The 20,165-nt window shown below is 44.4% G+C and overlaps 1 protein-coding gene across 1 annotated transcript in view; it reads left to right on the top strand.

Moving 5' to 3' along the window:
* LOC133518677 (NBAS subunit of NRZ tethering complex-like) overlaps positions 1-20,165 on the top strand; it is a 79,291-nt gene that overhangs the window by 24,957 nt on the left and 34,169 nt on the right. The window contains exons 18-25 of the mRNA XM_061852352.1: positions 389-544; positions 1,689-1,825; positions 2,972-3,148; positions 5,980-6,088; positions 9,729-11,950; positions 12,506-12,618; positions 13,272-13,404; positions 17,984-18,226. Of these exons, the coding sequence (XP_061708336.1) occupies positions 389-544; positions 1,689-1,825; positions 2,972-3,148; positions 5,980-6,088; positions 9,729-11,950; positions 12,506-12,618; positions 13,272-13,404; positions 17,984-18,226 (3,290 nt within the window). The remainder of the gene's footprint in view (positions 1-388; positions 545-1,688; positions 1,826-2,971; positions 3,149-5,979; positions 6,089-9,728; positions 11,951-12,505; positions 12,619-13,271; positions 13,405-17,983; positions 18,227-20,165) is intronic.

Consider the following 20,165-nt stretch of genomic DNA (forward strand, 5'->3'; position numbering starts at 1 on the left):
CCCACCTTTTGACCCTGCTGGAAAGGACGGGCCCTGGAGAAGCTAAGCGTAGTTTCCATTCTCGATGATTTTCTAGAATGTTATTGACACAACGAAAAACTAGGTTTATAGGGCCTTTTTTTTCAAAATTTTCAAACCAAAAAAAAAAACTTTTTTTAAAGCGAAACCTATAAACCTAGAATATATTATGCTGAAGCGATCGACATCAAAATCAGTGATTTGTTAATATTTAGTTGGTGGAAATCGTTTTCTCCCGAAGTGGAATTTCATAGAAAAATTACCGTTTTTTCGTTAGAAACGAAAAGCTATTCTTCCCTCTGAATAAATTAAAATCTTACATATTATGGCACAGTAAAAAGTGTGATTGTAATTAATTTATTTTCCACAGTCGACGCCGAAAACGTTCGTGGCGGACCTGAAGCAGTTCGTGATCCCATTCCTGAAGCGTTATGAGACCCTGACGAAGCGCGCCGACTGCGTGGTTCAAGGACTCATGGACTACCTGGAGAGCGTCAGTGTGGACGACCTATCGTCTATATTACTGGTACTTCAATCATTTTGGAACTTGGGTAGGGTTATTTTTTTTTATAGGTACGGTCACGTCTAAAAATATCGAGACGGACAAAGTGCCAAAAATATGTATACAGTACCCTAACATATGGGCCATAAGGCCGTGTATACATATTTTCGGCGCTTCGGTCGTGTCGATGTTTTCAGACGTGACACCATAGATGTTGGCAACAAGCATACAAACCGCAAACCGGTTGATGAACTCTTACTGAAGCCAACAGACTTGTAAACCTTCGCATTTCTTACTTCGTTATTGTTTGAGTCTTAAATTTAAGTCAAAACTTTAATTTAATGGTAGATCGAAACTTGAAGGCGGTTCTTGAAAAAAAAATTACCATCAGAATTTAATGAAATCCTTAAATGTCATTTAAAAATAAATTTTATTACAACTATATACATAAACGCAATATTTCACGGTCAAAATAGCAATTTTCGACTTCCATACATTTAGGACAGACTAATGTGATGTGACGTCACATTACAATATCATTTAGTTAGAGGTGTTTCAATTGTCGAGTGCGAGCGTCAGACTTTAACTCTCATTTCTGACCTTTTGTTACTTAAGAGGCTGTCAATACCTAAAGCGCGCACACTGTCTATTTATATCGAAGTAAATGAGATAGCACTGTTGCATGTTACTGGGCCTGGGCAAGGGAATAATAAGAAAATTATTTAAATAAAAAAAGTGGATTATTAGTGTATTATTTTACTCAACAGCGGTTTAGATATAAATGTTTTGAAATTGTGATTTTAATTGCAGACCCATAAGTCAAAACAATAAAGACATAGAACCGTTCAATTGTGATTTTAAGACCAATCTTTGCAATTATTTTCTATCGAGCCGAATTCGTTCAATCGTGTTTCGAGTACAACCACGGTCTTTGAAATATAATTAATATGAACATATATTTTTCTTACTTGACTAAAACAAATAGTCTTTCTTAAAAAACTGTTTAAGTAACATCAATTTCAAGGACATTGGGTGTTGACAGCCTCTTAAATGCCATGAGTCCTATATAGACATTTGATCCTCAGGAAAATCAAGATCGATTGACATTATGTACAAAAAACTGTCAAGTAGCCAATTCCCTATATTTACTCATCCAATACTCCCCCAGGTCCTACAATCCCCGAACGAGTTCGAGCTGGACGTCCGCACGCACCTGGACCTGGCTGAGAAGTGTCTGTACGCGTACAACGGGACGGAACAGCTGGACAAGGCGTGCGACTTGCTCGACACCATACTCAAGGAAACGTGAGTACTGATCCTGTGGCTCGATGATATTATAGTGCTTCTTCTCCCATGGTTACTCTAAACTATTACTACTACAACAATCAGGATACTTGCAGGTACTCCGACCTAACCAGTTCATTACGATGCGTCCTCTTTGACGGCCTCAACCCAAGTCTGACGACGAGCCTGTCCAACATTTACCGTGTCCCCACCACTTGCTAAAACTACCGTGTTGCCAACAGTATAATGTTATTTTCCCAACTACCCCTGTATTAATTGGGGTAACATAATAATGTTGTCACGGTATAATTATTATTTAACTGCTATCTTAAATGTAAACATAAATAAATCATGACATTATCATCTATTAAATCTTTAAATCTAGGCGATAGTATTCGTAAGATCGAAGCGCTAAAATGGAATCCCTCACGCTCAGTAAGGGGAAGGCCGCAAGGGTAGCCAGCCTGTGAACTAGGAGGGGGGAGGGGGGGGGGGCGCAAGGTGATATCGCCGTAGGCCTAGGGGGGTCGCCTAGGAACATACATTTTATGTAAAATTTTTAGCTCCAGAGGGCCCAGCTGCCCTCCCTCTCCCTGTCTGTAACTGCTTACTCCCATGAAAGAAGAAATACATCCCGCGTTCGTGGTTAACGGGTTCGATACGTCGGGATGTGTTTTAAAGTCATGAATATAATCCGTTTCCATGAGAGCGCTGGTGGCCTAGCGGTAAGTGCATGCGACTTGCAATCCGGAGGTCGCGGGTTCAAACACCGGCTCGTACCAATGAGTTGTTCGGAACTTATGTACGACATATCATACTATATTTAAGGAAACTGTAGGTCTATAAGTCTATTACCCTATACTGTAACAATTTATCAATATAAGAGACTGTTTGTGTCTAAATAAAGAAAAAAAAAACATTTGGTATTTACCAGTCGCTATTCGGTGAAGGATAACATCCCAACAAGGCCTAGTTTACCCTCTGGGTTGGAAGGTCAGATGGCAATCGCTTTTGTAAAAGCTAGGGATTAGTTGCCAAGCGAACCCCAGGCTCCCATGAGCCGTGGCAAAACGCTAGGAAGAAGAATAATATAATCGGTTTCTTTGGTTTCTTTGCTAGCTCGATTTGTTTGCTAATGAAAAAAACTTAATTCAATTTTGTTTCCAGCGACGGAAGCATCTCCGAAAGCGAGCTGATCCGGCGATGCGCCGAGCTAGAGAAGCTAGTGGCCGCTAGCAGCCTGATCAACTGGCGAGGGGTGCGGGTCACCGTTCAGGAGTTAAGAGAAATGCCACGAGACAAAGAGCGCGCGAGGATGCTGCTCGCCAGAGTGGCCAGAGACAAGTGACTATGTTTTTTTTATACTACGTCGGTGCCAAACAAGCATCCAATGCAAACAAGCATGAAGCGCTGGTGGCCTAGCGGTAAGAGCGTGCGACTTGCAATCCGGAGGTCGCGGGTTCAAACCCCGGCTCGTACCAATGAGTTTTTCGGAACTTAGGTACGAAATATCATTTGATATTTACCAGTCGCTTTTCGGTGAAGGAAAACATCGTGAGGAAACCGGACTAATCCCAACAAGGCCTAGTTTATCCTCTGGGTTGGAAGGTCTGATGGCAGTCGCTTTCGTAAAAACTAGTGCCTACGCCAAATCTTGGGATTAGTTGTCAAGCGGACCCCAGGCTCCCATGAGCCGTGGCAAATGCCGGGACAACGCGAGGAAGAAGAAGAGGTGGCAAACAAGCATACGGCCCGCCTGATGGTAAGCCGTTGTACGCCTGCAACTCGAGAGGAGTTACATGCGCGTTGCCGACCCTAACACTCCGCACTCTGGTTGAGCTCTGGCAGCCTTACTCACCGGCAGGAACACAACACTATGAGTAGGGTCTAGTGTTATTTGGCTGCGGTTTTCTGTAAGGTCTGGAATGATATCCGCTGTGCTGTGCCCTACCACACAAAGCCATGTATGTCTGTTTGATTGGAGCGATGGATCCACATAAGATAAGATAAGATAATTCTTTAGTGTACAACCGTGTTACAGAGGTGTTATTTAATTACACGTGTAAGTTTCAACTGTAACCCAATGCGGGTATACAATATACACTTAAATTTAACTTAAAAGTAAGAAACACATTTCCAATAAACACATATCATATCAATCTATACAGAGTATACGGTATCATGACGAATATAATTCAAAGAAATCCTTTAGAGAGTAGAATTCATTCTTAATAAGCCATTTTTTTAAACTACGCATAAATTCCATGTCATCTAACATTTTTAATTCATCTGGAAGCTGATTAAAGACTCGAATCGCAGTAATATATGTGCTTTTATTGTAAGTTTTATTTCTGACTAGAGGCAGTTTTAAATTGTACTTATATTGAGAGCGAAGGTTATCGCGGAGGGAAGCTAATGTTGTACATAGCACCATCTTAAGCTACTACTTCAAACCACTCACTTCACCTAAGGAGAAATGGCTACTTGCCCCACTGGAATAGAGGCGGCTTTAAATTATTTTCGCCAGAGTGGCCAGAGATAAGGCTGTACCAAGGAAGACAAATCTTTCATAGGAAGTTTAATGGCTTTAAGCTTAGTCGATGGTGAGCCTACGAAGCTTGAGTCTGCTCAATTAGAATTTGAAATAGAGGTGTATTGCCAAAGAAAACTTTGTAGCGACGTAAATTTACTGTCATCTTTCGACACAATTAAAACTTTTAGAACCTAATTACATAAAATTACTAAAATAAACCTGAAATTCTAAGTTGCCAAATCGTAGTTACAAATAATGCTCGTACATCCTAACAAAAAAAAAGATGAAGTACATTGCAATAACACTAATAACAAACAATAATTGCAATTAAATTAAAGTTAACTATCTAAGTCCATTACTACATTTCAATGTAAGTTGTTTGAAACTACCGAACTTTTCACGGAAAATATCGACATTTTGAAACTTATCATCATACATCCTGCATGCTCTTCTAGTGAAACCGTTTCTCGCATATGCGGTTCGACTACGAGGAATATAAAAGAGGTTCTTCTTTCTACATGCTCGCTCACAACGACGGGGTACTCTAAATGAAACAGATTTTAATAACTCATTAAAACTCACTCATACTCATTTTATTATTTTACTGATATGAGTTAAATTTGTTAAATATCAAAAAGTGGCGCCATCTAAAAGATTAAAGGCCAAAGGTATGGCGGCATCGTTTCGAGCGATGGCGCCATAACCTTTAGGTAGTGCCCGGTAAGATGGCGCCACTTTTTGATATTTAACAAAAACACATATCGGTGAAAAATAAACATCTAAGTCAGATGGCGTTCTTAAAGTTTTAATAATTTATTAAATCTTTATTGCACAAAAGATAACCTTATAGTACAAAAGGCGGACTTAATGCCAATGAAGCATTCTCTACCAGTCAACCTTTAGGCAAAGCAGAGAGATTGTGGGGTGTGAATCATGTGTCGAAAGATGACAGTATATAATTTTCTTTGACAATCCACCTCTATTTCAAATTCTCATTAGTCTGCTCGAGTCGCTAGTTTGAAAAAGTAGGTAATTTTTTTCAGTATTTATCACGAATTGCTTCTGAGATATGGAAAAGGGGTGAGAATGCTGCTGGACAGATTACCCGGAGGCCAAGAGCGACAAAAGGTACGAGTAATAGGTTGGCAGGAAGTGCCCTTACTAATCAGATCACGGACCCGGGTACGTCCTTAAACTACGTCCAAAAGCGAGGTATGGGCATTGTGAATGTCATCTCGCTTTGTATTGTAGGGCACATCCAGTGGATGTCATTCCAGATCTTAGAGCAGAGGGCCTACCGCGAACCACGTTCGACGTGTTGCCTCTCTGTCGCACTTGTAAATTCGTGTGTAAGTGTGATAGGGAGGCAACACTTCGAACGTGGTTCGCGGTATGCCCTCTGAGCCCGACTGGGGAAGTACCTCCACCTTACAGAAAACAGCAGCCAAATAACACTAGACCTCTGGAGTTGCAGGCGTACATAGGCTACGGAGACTGCTTACCATCAGGTGGGCCGTATGCTTGTTTGCCACCGACGTAGTATGAAAAAAAAGATCAGACTAATAGACAGGCCGATAAATTAGAAATTTATGCGATTTTCTCCAAGTTGCTAACAGTAGAAACTAAAATATGTTTATTTCAGAAACCGCGAAGAGAAATGGACGCAGCAGGAGTGGGAGAAACTGCTGAAAGACTTGCTGGAGTTGCAGTCGACCTTACTCAACTGTGTCAGCAAGGAAGAGGTTTATGAGGTAGGTTTTTTTTTTTTTTTTTTATTATTCTGACATTGTTATACTTTTATTCTTAATTGGTTTTAATGACATGCATACTGAGAGTCCAAGTATTGTACGCCAAATTCTGGCTGATTGTGATGTAACAAAATACTAACCCTACCACCATTTATAACCACTCACATTCAAACAATAAATAATTTGTATTTGTATTTGTATTTGTATTTTTATCATTATCAAGGTATTTATTTAGAAGAATTTTACGTTGTTATAATAAGTCTTTATCCCATCCCAATAAATGTTATAACTTGCCACACAATATTTTTTGAAGTGAAAACTTCTTTAGCGGCGCTGTGCACTTTTTGTGATGGGGAAGAAATGTTAAACTCGCGACGGGTCACGTGACCGACAGATTCGATAGATTGGAAATTCGTAAGACGGACACGTGACCTGATCGAAAAACTGTTACAATGTCATTATTATTTATTATTTATTTGATACACTAGCAGCTCTTGGAGCTGATGCGTGTATATCGCAGCACTTGTGTTTATTTAGCACTTTTTAATGTTCTAAAATGTGTATCTAGTCTATTTTTGAAAGAGTTCACTGACGGTGCACTAACAACAGTTTCTGGTAGAGAGCTCCACACATTTACTACACGATTTGGCAAGAAGTGTTTCCTAGGGTTGCTAGCACATGGAGGTTTGACTAGTTTTTTAGAGTGTCCTCTTAACCTTACATTCTGGCTTGATATATATAAGTCTTTAATATTTGGAACATTGTAGTGTCCAGACAAGACTTTGTATGTCTCAATAAGATCGCCTCGCTTCCTTCTGTCCTCCAATGTTGTAAGACCTAATTCCTGAAGCCGTTCTTCATATGTCTTGTCTTTCAGTGAAGCAACCATTTTAGTTGCTCTTCGCTGTACTTTTTCCAGCAAAGTGATTGCATGAAGCATTGAAGCCAGTAATTTTTTTTATGTAATATAAATTGTCATGTTTGTGTACGATAGCGCAATAAATGAATATTGTATTTACCACATAAATGATAGTACTTTTATACTGATAATTAAAGCAATTCGTGCAAAATTAATTCCCTAACCATTCCAAAATATCAAAAGTGCACAACGTTAATATTCAAGTTTTCAATTCTGCCGGCACTCCCGGAGTGAAACCCGTTGTTTTTTTAAATAAGGTTTATAAATTGACAATCAACAGCGGTGGCGATGTTATATTAAAAAAAAAATGTATTGTATCTTTACATCGAAGGGTTTTACACGTTATGAAGCGGGTATTGAACATAAGTATTTTAATTTTATGTACATATGTGCATGCACCTCCTAGTTTTAGTGTAGTTTAAGATATACTTGCTGTGCCCTAACAGGGTTCATGTGTGAACTTGCCCTAATGTAATACCTGTTATGTACCACATGATTAATATGCAATAAATAAATAAATAAATAAAATAATAATATTGCTGGGAGGTCAAGGAATACATCCAGACGCTTTGAAAGAAATTATTTCATTTTCAATTTAAAAAAACTTTGCCGGGCGAGGGCCGTGGGAAGGGTCCGTGAATTATAGTACATTGTCGGAGAGGACGGAAAACCGCTCAAAGATGGACGAGTGAGTTTGAGGGTCGACACGTTAGTGGAGGCCCTAAAATAATACGAGTCCATCTTTAGCGTTTCCGGCAAACCACAAACAGCTACAAAAGTAAAAACGCCTTAAACGTGAACGAAATGGTTTTGACGTTTCTTTTTTTTAATACAAGTAATTGATCCTATAAATAACTAAATTTTATTTTTGAAGGAAAAAGTTGCGCCAAAAAAGACCTTTTACTCGCACGAATGACAATGATCTTATGCGGCTGTTTGCTTATGGTGATAACAATGATCACCAATGACAGATGGTGATAACAATGATTACCAATGACAGATGGTGATAACAATGATTACCAATGACAGATGGTGATAACAATGATCACCAATGACAGATGGTGATAACATTGATCACCAATGACAGATGGTGATAACATTGATCGCCAATGACAGATGATGATAACAATGATCACCAATGACAGATGATGATAACAATGATCACCAATGACATATGGTAATAACAATGATCACCAATGACAGATGATGATAACAATGATCACCAATGACAGATGGTGATAACAATGATCACCAATGACAGATGGTGATAACAATGATTACCAATGACAGATGGTGATAACAATGATCACCAATGACAGATGGTGATAACAATGATTACCAATGACAGATGGTGATAACAATGATTACCAATGACAGGTGGTGATAACAATGATCACCAATGACGGATGGTGATAACATTGATCACCAATGACAGATGATGATGATAACAATGATCACCAATGACATATGGTAATAACAATGATCACTAATGACAGATGATGATAACAATGATATCCAATGACAGGTGGTGATAACAATGATCACCAATGACAGATGGTGATAACAATGATCACCAATGACAGATGGTGATAACATTGATCACCAATGACAGATGATGATAACAATGATTACCAATGACAGATGGTGATAACAATGATCACCAATGACAGATGGTGATAACAATGATTACCAATGACAGATGGTGATAACAATGATCACCAATGACAGATGGTGATAACATTGATCACCAATGACAGATGATGATAACAATGATCACCAATGACAGATGATGATAACAATGATCACCAATGACATATGGTAATAACAATGATCACCAATGACAGATGATGATAACAATGATCACCAATGACAGATGGTGATAACAATGATCACCAATGACAGATGGTGATAACAATGAAATATTGTAGTAGTGGTGGTTCAGATGCTACATCTAGATTTTTTTGTATTTGTTTCTTTTTTAATTATTATTATTATTTTAGTTATTTTTTGTAATTCGACATTAAGAGACTTTATACATCTCTAAGTGATAATAATAATTCACTTACTTTTTCTTTAAACCATAATACCTTGTAGTAGTTTGCATTTGCTGAATAAATGTTGAAGTTGAAAGTTTATAATATGTGTGTAGATAAAATAGTATACATAATTAGACATTAAAACACTCGTGTGATCCTTTTAAGAAACGAACGAAGTGAGTTTCTTAACCCCACACTCGTATTTTAATGCTGACGCTGTTGTTTCGCCGAGCGTACAGTCACGGACGGAATAGATTATTTTTGTTTATATTAATCCCAATGTCTAATAAACTACTATCTCGATTAGAGTAAAGCGCACTGTTAGTTACGAGTTTTTCGTGTAAATTTTTGATGAAAAATTCTATGTAATTATCTTGCATGATAATTGCCTTGTAACGTGCGAGCAGTACGTCATACTTTTTATTTTACGGAATATTTTGTGGTGTTACGATCATTCCGTGTTTGCCAAATAACTGTTATACGTATTTTTAACGTGTTGACGTATTTTTCGTAGTTCAGGTGTATATTCAGGCTTGTTAAAAACGTAAAATACCTAATTTATCTTGCGCAAAAAATTCCAACCTCGGCCTCGGTGAGAAACACACGCTCCGAGTCTGAACGTGAGTTCCGTGACTCTCTGGTTGTGGGCAATTACCCGAGAGCCACAGAATTGAATGGTTCTCTACAGATCTACGCTTCATCTCTCCTGACGTCCGGCGACGAAGCCAGCATCAAGCTGGCGTCGACAGTGCTGTCCTGCGGAGGCGGCGCCCCCTCGCGCCTGATCCCCGCGGCGCGCTCGGCGCAGCTGGCGGCGGCCTGCGCTCGCGAGTACTTCAACTCCAGCGGGGAACTACAAGAGCCGGCGCTGCAGCGAGCCAAGTCAGTACATTATACTTCAACAGTGCTGTCCTGCGGAGGCGGCGCCCCCTCGCGCCTGATCCCCGCGGCGCGCTCGGCGCAGCTGGCGGCGGCCTGCGCTCGCGAGTACTTCAACTCCAGCGGGGAACTACAAGAGCCGGCGCTGCAGCGAGCCAAGTCAGTACATTATACTTCAACAGTGCTGTCCTGCGGAGGCGGCGCCCCCTCGCGCCTGATCCCCGCGGCGCGCTCGGCGCAGCTGGCGGCGGCCTGCGCTCGCGAGTACTTCAACTCCAGCGGGGAACTACAAGAGCCGGCGCTGCAGCGAGCCAAGTCAGTACATTATACTTCAACAGTGCTGTCCTGCGGAGGCGGCGCCCCCTCGCGCCTGATCCCCGCGGCGCGCTCGGCGCAGCTGGCGGCGGCCTGCGCTCGCGAGTACTTCAACTCCAGCGGGGAACTACAAGAGCCGGCGCTGCAGCGAGCCAAGTCAGTACATTATACTTCAACAGTGCTGTCCTGCGGAGGCGGCGCCCCCTCGCGCCTGATCCCCGCGGCGCGCTCGGCGCAGCTGGCGGCGGCCTGCGCTCGCGAGTACTTCAACTCCAGCGGGGAACTACAAGAGCCGGCGCTGCAGCGAGCCAAGTCAGTACATTATACTTCAACAGTGCTGTCCTGCGGAGGCGGCGCCCCCTCGCGCCTGATCCCCGCGGCGCGCTCGGCGCAGCTGGCGGCGGCCTGCGCTCGCGAGTACTTCAACTCCAGCGGGGAACTACAAGAGCCGGCGCTGCAGCGAGCCAAGTCAGTACATTATACTTCAACAGTGCTGTCCTGCGGAGGCGGCGCCCCCTCGCGCCTGATCCCCGCGGCGCGCTCGGCGCAGCTGGCGGCGGCCTGCGCTCGCGAGTACTTCAACTCCAGCGGGGAACTACAAGAGCCGGCGCTGCAGCGAGCCAAGTCAGTACATTATACTTCAACAGTGCTGTCCTGCGGAGGCGGCGCCCCCTCGCGCCTGATCCCCGCGGCGCGCTCGGCGCAGCTGGCGGCGGCCTGCGCTCGCGAGTACTTCAACTCCAGCGGGGAACTACAAGAGCCGGCGCTGCAGCGAGCCAAGTCAGTACATTATACTTCAACAGTGCTGTCCTGCGGAGGCGGCGCCCCCTCGCGCCTGATCCCCGCGGCGCGCTCGGCGCAGCTGGCGGCGGCCTGCGCTCGCGAGTACTTCAACTCCAGCGGGGAACTACAAGAGCCGGCGCTGCAGCGAGCCAAGTCAGTACATTATACTTCAACAGTGCTGTCCTGCGGAGGCGGCGCCCCCTCGCGCCTGATCCCCGCGGCGCGCTCGGCGCAGCTGGCGGCGGCCTGCGCTCGCGAGTACTTCAACTCCAGCGGGGAACTACAAGAGCCGGCGCTGCAGCGAGCCAAGTCAGTACATTATACTTCAACAGTGCTGTCCTGCGGAGGCGGCGCCCCCTCGCGCCTGATCCCCGCGGCGCGCTCGGCGCAGCTGGCGGCGGCCTGCGCTCGCGAGTACTTCAACTCCAGCGGGGAACTACAAGAGCCGGCGCTGCAGCGAGCCAAGTCAGTACATTATACTTCAACAGTGCTGTCCTGCGGAGGCGGCGCCCCCTCGCGCCTGATCCCCGCGGCGCGCTCGGCGCAGCTGGCGGCGGCCTGCGCTCGCGAGTACTTCAACTCCAGCGGGGAACTACAAGAGCCGGCGCTGCAGCGAGCCAAGTCAGTACATTATACTTCAACAGTGCTGTCCTGCGGAGGCGGCGCCCCCTCGCGCCTGATCCCCGCGGCGCGCTCGGCGCAGCTGGCGGCGGCCTGCGCTCGCGAGTACTTCAACTCCAGCGGGGAACTACAAGAGCCGGCGCTGCAGCGAGCCAAGTCAGTACATTATACTTCAACAGTGCTGTCCTGCGGAGGCGGCGCCCCCTCGCGCCTGATCCCCGCGGCGCGCTCGGCGCAGCTGGCGGCGGCCTGCGCTCGCGAGTACTTCAACTCCAGCGGGGAACTACAAGAGCCGGCGCTGCAGCGAGCCAAGTCAGTACATTATACTTCGCTGCGAGACTCCCTCAATGACATTTAGTTGACCACCCCACACCTAGATCTCACCATTTAGCCGTGCTGCCTCGTTCAGGTAGCCTGCAATCTACATGATATCAAATGTTTGATTAATTAATCAATCCATAAAGTTGATCACGCTAAGGTTACAGCTGTATGGAACTAGTTTGTACTATTCTTCGCGAGCCAAAAAACGTGCCTAGACTTCTAGGAATACCCCCTTAAGAGGAAAGGGGTCGGCCGCTTCTCCATACAAACGTCGTCCCCATTTTCCTCTCTGGTTATTGACATTATGGAAAATATTTTTACACAATTTGATATTTGCTATTCACCAGTGGCGCTAGTGAGCACGTTGATGGGCTCTTAAAAAAATTTTTGTGAACGAATACGGCTACTTCTAAGAGAGGAGAGGGTTAAAAGTTTCAAATTTTTAAAATAAGTCTGCTACAGCTGTTTGGTTGGTGGATATTGGCTAGCATTCTCACGCTCAATCCTTTGATGACAAAGGATTGAATGAACATCTTCTTATCTCAGGTGCGCGTTGTCCCTGATCCAAGACGAGAACGAGGAGATACAGCAGGAGTTGGACCTCATCGCTTCCTTGGAGATACTGAGCGCCTTCAATTTGGACATACTCCCTATTCAAGGTATTTGAAATATAGTAAACACCCCTATAATGGAACAGGCACCAGTAACGGGATGGTATAGACAAATTCTGTAAAACAAGTATTTACCATCAGTTTTTAATCGCTGGTAACATTTCACCATAAACAAGAGCCAAAGAGCTGCTTAAGTTTAATTTTTCATTGATATTTTTTATTTTGAAAATGAATGGCGCTATACATTCCATAACTGGAGCAAAAAAACACAGTTTTAATTGGTTAATAATATTGAAACCAATTGCAGTAGCTTTCATTAAATACTTGAAAACATAAAGGACGAATTGGACATCGAACTATTAAAGCGTAAAGCGGTAGAAATTTTACAGGTGTCGGTGAAATATCAAAAACACTCCAAATTGTCTCTTAAATGTCCCATGATTGGTGCCGTTAAAATATCTGACATGCTAGCTTATGCCCGCGAATTCGGTCGAAACAGACAAGTCGATGCGTACACGGTCGTTTTTTATGCATTATAAAAAGGCACGTGCAGAACTATTTGCCGTTTTTTATTAAGAATTATTATATCTTTTTAATTTTTCATTCCATCAGTCATTATTATTTACTTTAATAGATTATAAAGCAAACATAATTTTCTCATTGTTAATTGGTATATTTTTATCATTAAAATGTTGTTTTAGTTCGTCTGTGCGAAGATAGATTGACGCTGATAGAAAAGTGTCTGCAGTCGGACCCGAACGCCTATATGGCGAGCAGCAAACTGCTGAAACTCGCCAAGTTGCTGCGGGTGGCCGGCGACGACGAGCAGGCCAGGTAATTATTTACAAGTTTTGGATACCAATGCTCGAAGCTCGAAGGATTTCTTACAATGATCGCCACTTCTCTCTGTCGCACGTGCGTAATTATATTTTCATCACACGACCTCAAAAAAGATCTTATTTATTTATCTATTTTTTTTTTTTTTTTCATGCGTGTATACTGAAGGACAAATGTTCCCGCAGGAGTGAAAAAAACCTAGTGCGAGTTGGACTGGCGCACAATCCTTCGTGCGCGACCGTACCATTATCTATGAAAACGGCAAAAAAAAAATCTGTTATATTGTATAGTAGCCCCCTTAAATATTTATTTTATTCTGTTCTTAATATTTGTTTTTATAGCGGCAACAGAAATACATCATCTTTGAAAATCAACTGTTCAACTGTCTAACGATCACGATATACAGCCTGGTGACAGACGGACAGACGGACGGACGGACAGCGGAGTCTTAGTAATAGGGTGTCGTTTCACCCTTTGGGTACGGAACCTTAAAAAATTAGGGAGATATTGCTATTTTTTAAATTGTGTCACTAATTTTCAATCGTGGCTGAATGCCGGATAGATCTGTGCCTTCGATGCCTAACCTGTCAAAGAATGACAATATGGCGCGCGAATGTTTGAAATGTCATCGTATTTAAGAATTTTTCGCTTAAAATTTAGTTTTTTCTTCGCGTGATGAAAAACATTGTGTGTAACTCTGGGGGTAAGAATATTGCAAACTCGAGTCGAGTCTGCGGCTGTCGTGCTAGACCTCGTTTGCAAAATTTCACTCATTCGTTGCACAATGTACTATATATAGCTTTCCCGGCTTCCCGCCCACTATGCCGGCGCGCCAGCGGTCAATTTCACTGAATTTGTAGAGTTGATCCTGCCGAAGTCTCCTTAATTACTCTTTATTTAAGTTGCGTAAATTTCAAGTTGAGTTTTGAGTTTATTTTTACGAAACTTTTTAATATTTTACCTACACACATATCATAAACCCTCTATGATGCCTTCAAAATCCGTAAATAATGGCCAACATTACGATAAACTGTTTTGTTACAACAAATTTTTTTATCTGTGATAATGTTGTTATTGCTTCATAATTATAATATAACTACATCAAAATCGATTTTGTTATGTATTCGAATTTTAATTTTAATTTAATTTTAATTTTAATTTTCTTTATTTAGAAACAAACAGTCTTATATTGATAAATTGTTACAATATAGGATAATAGACTTATAGACCTACAGTTTCCTTAAATATAGTATGAATACCATATAACCTAAATACATAAAATTACTAAAATAAACCTGAAATTCTAAGGTGCCAAATCGTAGTTACAAATAATGCTCGTACATCCTAACAAAAACAAAAACAAAGATGAAGTACATTGCAATAACACTAATAACAAACAATAATTGCAATTAAATTAAAGTTAACTATCTAAGTCCATTAATACATTTCAATGTAAGTTGTTTGAAACTACCGAACTTTTCACGGAAAATATCGACATTTTGAAACTTATCATCAGGGGTCGGACAAAAAGTGCGGATGACGTAAAAATGACGTACTTAATCTTGCACACAGGATGATGTTTGAGTTTGTATTTAAACTTCCGTGTGACATGTAGTAACAAAGTAGTATTAATGAAGTAACAAAATAATCGTAAATAAATCCATGGAATTAATAATACAGGTGGTAGGGTGATGTAGTGAATAAAATAAATTTCACGAACCTTGTTACCATAAGGTATAATTATTTGAAATTAGTTAGAACAAGTCTGTGGGATCCTCAGATAAATAGGTTTAATAGTCAAAAGTGGGAACAGTAGGTAAGATTAGCAGTATACGTGTTTGTCACGTACCTCCAAAAACGGAAAATTGCCACAATATTCGAGTAAAGATGATTTTAGAGCGTTTTCTTATATATTAGTAAATATAAATTTTAGCTAAATATAATCGTGAGGATACAATAGCTAAACAATAACGAAGTCAATTTATTGTTCAGTCAGCGTCAAATACTTCGTAGCAGTCAAAGTAGCCAAATAGTTCGGTACACCATATATTTAGTATGGTGTACCGAACTATTTGGCCACTTTGACTGCTACGAAGTATTTGACGCTGACTGTTCATCTGATTGACAATGTGTCAGTCAAAAACGTACTTACTCATTTCAAGTGGCGATATCGTTTAATAAAGAGGTCAATAAAGAGATTGATAAATGATACGTGATAATTGTTTATGAAAATCAAAAATACTATTTGAAATCACCTATAAGTGGTTTGACGTCATTCGCACTTTTTGTCCGACCCCTGCTTATCATCATACATCCTGCATGCTCTTCTAGTGAAACCGTTTCTCGCATATGCGGTTCGACTACGAGGAATATAAAAGAGGTTCTTCTTTCTACATGCTCGCTCACAACGCCGGGGTACTCTAAATGAAACAGATTTTAATAACTCAGGGGCGTCGATGATGTTGTTAATGACTTTATAGAGAATTATTACATCAGTGCGTTCGCGACGCAAGCTCAAGGGTGAAATATTATGTCGTTTCATAGCGGTAGTGTAATCTATGTATTTATTTCCAGTGCGATATTCAATTGCTCTTACAAACTTCTTTTGCACTCTCTCTATTCTATCGCTATGAATTTTATATAGCGGGTTCCACACTGAACTAGCAAATTCTAATCGACTACGGACATAACTATTAAATAATATCTTATACCTCGAAGGTCTCCTGAAATCTTTACCTACGCGCAATATGAATCCCAACTGCTTAAAAGATTTATTTAAGATACACTAAATCAGACATTTACTGGTAAAAACAATGTTATTTTACACGTCAAGAAATAACTTACAAGACATAAATAATTATTTAAATACAATGAAAAAAAAAAAACATTAAAATTGACTATAAACTAAACAGGAGTATATTATCAATGTGGGGTACAAAGGTAAGCTTTGAGTCCATGATTACGCCGAGGTCACGGATCTGGTTCACACGAGTTAACTCTTTATTACAAAGATCATACTTGAAATTAATAGTTGTCCTTTTTCTACTAAAGCTAATGACAAAACATTTTTCTGGGTTTAAGAAAAGATTATTTGTGTTACAAAAAGTCTGGAAATTATGTAAATCGTATTGTAGTAAAGTACAATCTTCTGGATTTCGTATGACACTGAAAATTTTCGTGTCGTCGGCGTACAAAAGCCTGTTTGAATTCTTGATACATTCAGTGATATCATTTATGTACAGGACAAATAACAAAGGCCCCAAATGGGAACCCTGCGGTACACCAGAACTGATAGACCTATAATGAGAAATATGCCCCTTCACAGCTACGGCCTGCGAACGGCTTTCTACATAGGATTTTATCCAGCGATAAAGATCCTCGTGTATACCAAAATGCCACAGCTTTATAAGTAAGCGCTCATGACAGACCTTGTCGAAAGCCTTGGCAAAATCGGTATACACAGCGTCTACTTGACAGTTGTTATCTAGCGCAGTTAATATGGCTTCTGTATAAGATAGAAGATTCGATTCGACACTACGACCACTAAGAAAATCATGTTGGTTTGGAATGATATGACGCCGCATCGCAGTGGAAAGCTGATCACTAACAATCTTCTCTAAAATTTTGCCAAACTGACACAATTTCGATATAGGGCGATATTTCTCTATGTCCGAGCTAACTTCACCTTTTGGTACTGGTGTAACTAATGCCTGTTTCCAAAGTGAAGGTACACACCCCTCCCTGATAGACTTCTCAAAAAGTAAAGTTATAGGCAATGTTAAGCTAGAGGAGCAACTTTTAATTATGATGGGAGGTATGGCGTCAGGACCAGCACCCTTATTAATGTTTATACGTTTAAGATATTTGTTAACAAGGTCTTTAGTTATAAAAATAGTGTCCATATCAAACACATCAAACACTTGGAATTTGGAACATCTCTGAAAAAAAAAGCACATAGATTTGACCTCTATTCTAATATCAGTCGAGATGCCTTTTTGTTCGAAATTAAATGTCAATTGCATACAATTTTGACATATCTCGCAAGTTAGTTTGTATCGAATGATACGGAAATAGGTTCCCGACTCTAGTTTGTCTCTGAATTAAAAAAAAAAACTACATGCGTGAAAAAAGCTTTCATTTACTGCCATTTGACGTACAGTTTATCTTTTAGTTACTTTTGAGTATAAAATGAACATGTTATGTTATTTTTAAGGTAACTATAGTAAAAGTTTCGTGTAAAATAAGCGATAACATTATTTCGGTGACGCACTCACATATCCGCGAGTTCCGCCAAGAGAGCAACGATTTGGCAACGATACCCCAACGGAGGCTGTAATTTGGGGTAGTGAATATTTCATAGAAAGTTTATAATATGTGTGTAGATAAAATAGTGCATGTAACTATACATAATTAGGCATTAAAACACTCGTGTGATCTTTTTAAGAAACTTACTTTGTTCGTTTCTTAAACCCACACTCGTGTATTTTAATGCCCTTTATTATGTAGCAGTCACATAAATTACTATAAATCGGAGTGCTAAGATTGAAAGTCGGTGAATAGGAATATAAATCCGCAGGGAAGGGCTCGTCCTCCAGCTGGTCGCTTCGGCGGCCGTGGCGGCCGGCGCGGGGGGCTGCGCGGCGGCCGCGGGCGCCGCGCGCCGCCTGGCCGCGCTGCGCTGCGCGCCCGCCGCGCCGCTGCTGGCGCACGTGGCGCGCGGCGCCCGCGCCCACGCCGACACCGGCGCCAGGAGGGACTTGTACGCGGCCGCGGCCACCTACGCCGACCCGAAGGCTATCGAAGAGATTCTCAGAGATAGGTAAGGCTTGATACTGGTCTCGTACAGCTGCGGACATCGCGCCGCCTGGCCGCGCTGCGCTGCGCTGCGCGCCCGCCGCGCCGCTGCTGGCGCACGTGGCGCGCGGCGCCCGCGCCCACGCCGACACCGGCGCCAGGAGGGACTTGTACGCGGCCGCGGCCACCTACGCCGACCCGAAGGCTATCGAAGAGATTCTCAGAGATAGGTAAGGCTTGATACTGGTCTCGTACAGCTGCGGACATCGCGCCGCCTGGCCGCGCTGCGCTGCGCTGCGCGCCCGCCGCGCCGCTGCTGGCGCACGTGGCGCGCGGCGCCCGCGCCCACGCCGACACCGGCGCCAGGAGGGACTTGTACGCGGCCGCGGCCACCTACGCCGACCCGAAGGCTATCGAAGAGATTCTCAGAGATAGGTAAGGCTTGATACTGGTCTCGTACAGCTGCGGACATCGCGCCGCCTGGCCGCGCTGCGCTGCGCGCCCGCCGCGCCGCTGCTGGCGCACGTGGCGCGCGGCGCCCGCGCCCACGCCGACACCGGCGCCAGGAGGGACTTGTACGCGGCCGCGGCCACCTACGCCGACCCGAAGGCTATCGAAGAGATTCTCAGAGATAGGTAAGGCTTGATACTGGTCTCGTACAGCTGCGGACATCGCGCCGCCTGGCCGCGCTGCGCTGCGCGCCCGCCGCGCCGCTGCTGGCGCACGTGGCGCGCGGCGCCCGCGCCCACGCCGACACCGGCGCCAGGAGGGACTTGTACGCGGCCGCGGCCACCTACGCCGACCCGAAGGCTATCGAAGAGATTCTCAGAGATAGGTAAGGCTTGATACTGGTCTCGTACAGCTGCGGACATCGCGCCGCCTGGCCGCGCTGCGCTGCGCGCCCGCCGCGCCGCTGCTGGCGCACGTGGCGCGCGGCGCCCGCGCCCACGCCGACACCGGCGCCAGGAGGGACTTGTACGCGGCCGCGGCCACCTACGCCGACCCGAAGGCTATCGAAGAGATTCTCAGAGATAGGTAAGGCTTGATACTGGTCTCGTACAGCTGCGGACATCGCGCCGCCTGGCCGCGCTGCGCTGCGCGCCCGCCGCGCCGCTGCTGGCGCACGTGGCGCGCGGCGCCCGCGCCCACGCCGACACCGGCGCCAGGAGGGACTTGTACGCGGCCGCGGCCACCTACGCCGACCCGAAGGCTATCGAAGAGATTCTCAGAGATAGGTAAGGCTTGATACTGGTCTCGTACAGCTGCGGACATCGCGCCGCCTGGCCGCGCTGCGCTGCGCGCCCGCCGCGCCGCTGCTGGCGCACGTGGCGCGCGGCGCCCGCGCCCACGCCGACACCGGCGCCAGGAGGGACTTGTACGCGGCCGCGGCCACCTACGCCGACCCGAAGGCTATCGAAGAGATTCTCAGAGATAGGTAAGGCTTGATACTGGTCTCGTACAGCTGCGGACATCGCGCCGCCTGGCCGCGCTGCGCTGCGCGCCCGCCGCGCCGCTGCTGGCGCACGTGGCGCGCGGCGCCCGCGCCCACGCCGACACCGGCGCCAGGAGGGACTTGTACGCGGCCGCGGCCACCTACGCCGACCCGAAGGCTATCGAAGAGATTCTCAGAGATAGGTAAGGCTTGATACTGGTCTCGTACAGCTGCGGACATCGCGCCGCCTGGCCGCGCTGCGCTGCGCGCCCGCCGCGCCGCTGCTGGCGCACGTGGCGCGCGGCGCCCGCGCCCACGCCGACACCGGCGCCAGGAGGGACTTGTACGCGGCCGCGGCCACCTACGCCGACCCGAAGGCTATCGAAGAGATTCTCAGAGATAGGTAAGGCTTGATACTGGTCTCGTACAGCTGCGGACATCGCGCCGCCTGGCCGCGCTGCGCTGCGCGCCCGCCCGCCTTGTATTTTTTGATAATCTCAATATAATTTTTTAAATTCCACTTTTTTATAAT

Source organism: Cydia pomonella, chromosome 6 (genome assembly GCF_033807575.1).
Source record: "Cydia pomonella isolate Wapato2018A chromosome 6, ilCydPomo1, whole genome shotgun sequence".
Classification (NCBI taxonomy): domain Eukaryota; kingdom Metazoa; phylum Arthropoda; class Insecta; order Lepidoptera; family Tortricidae; genus Cydia; species Cydia pomonella.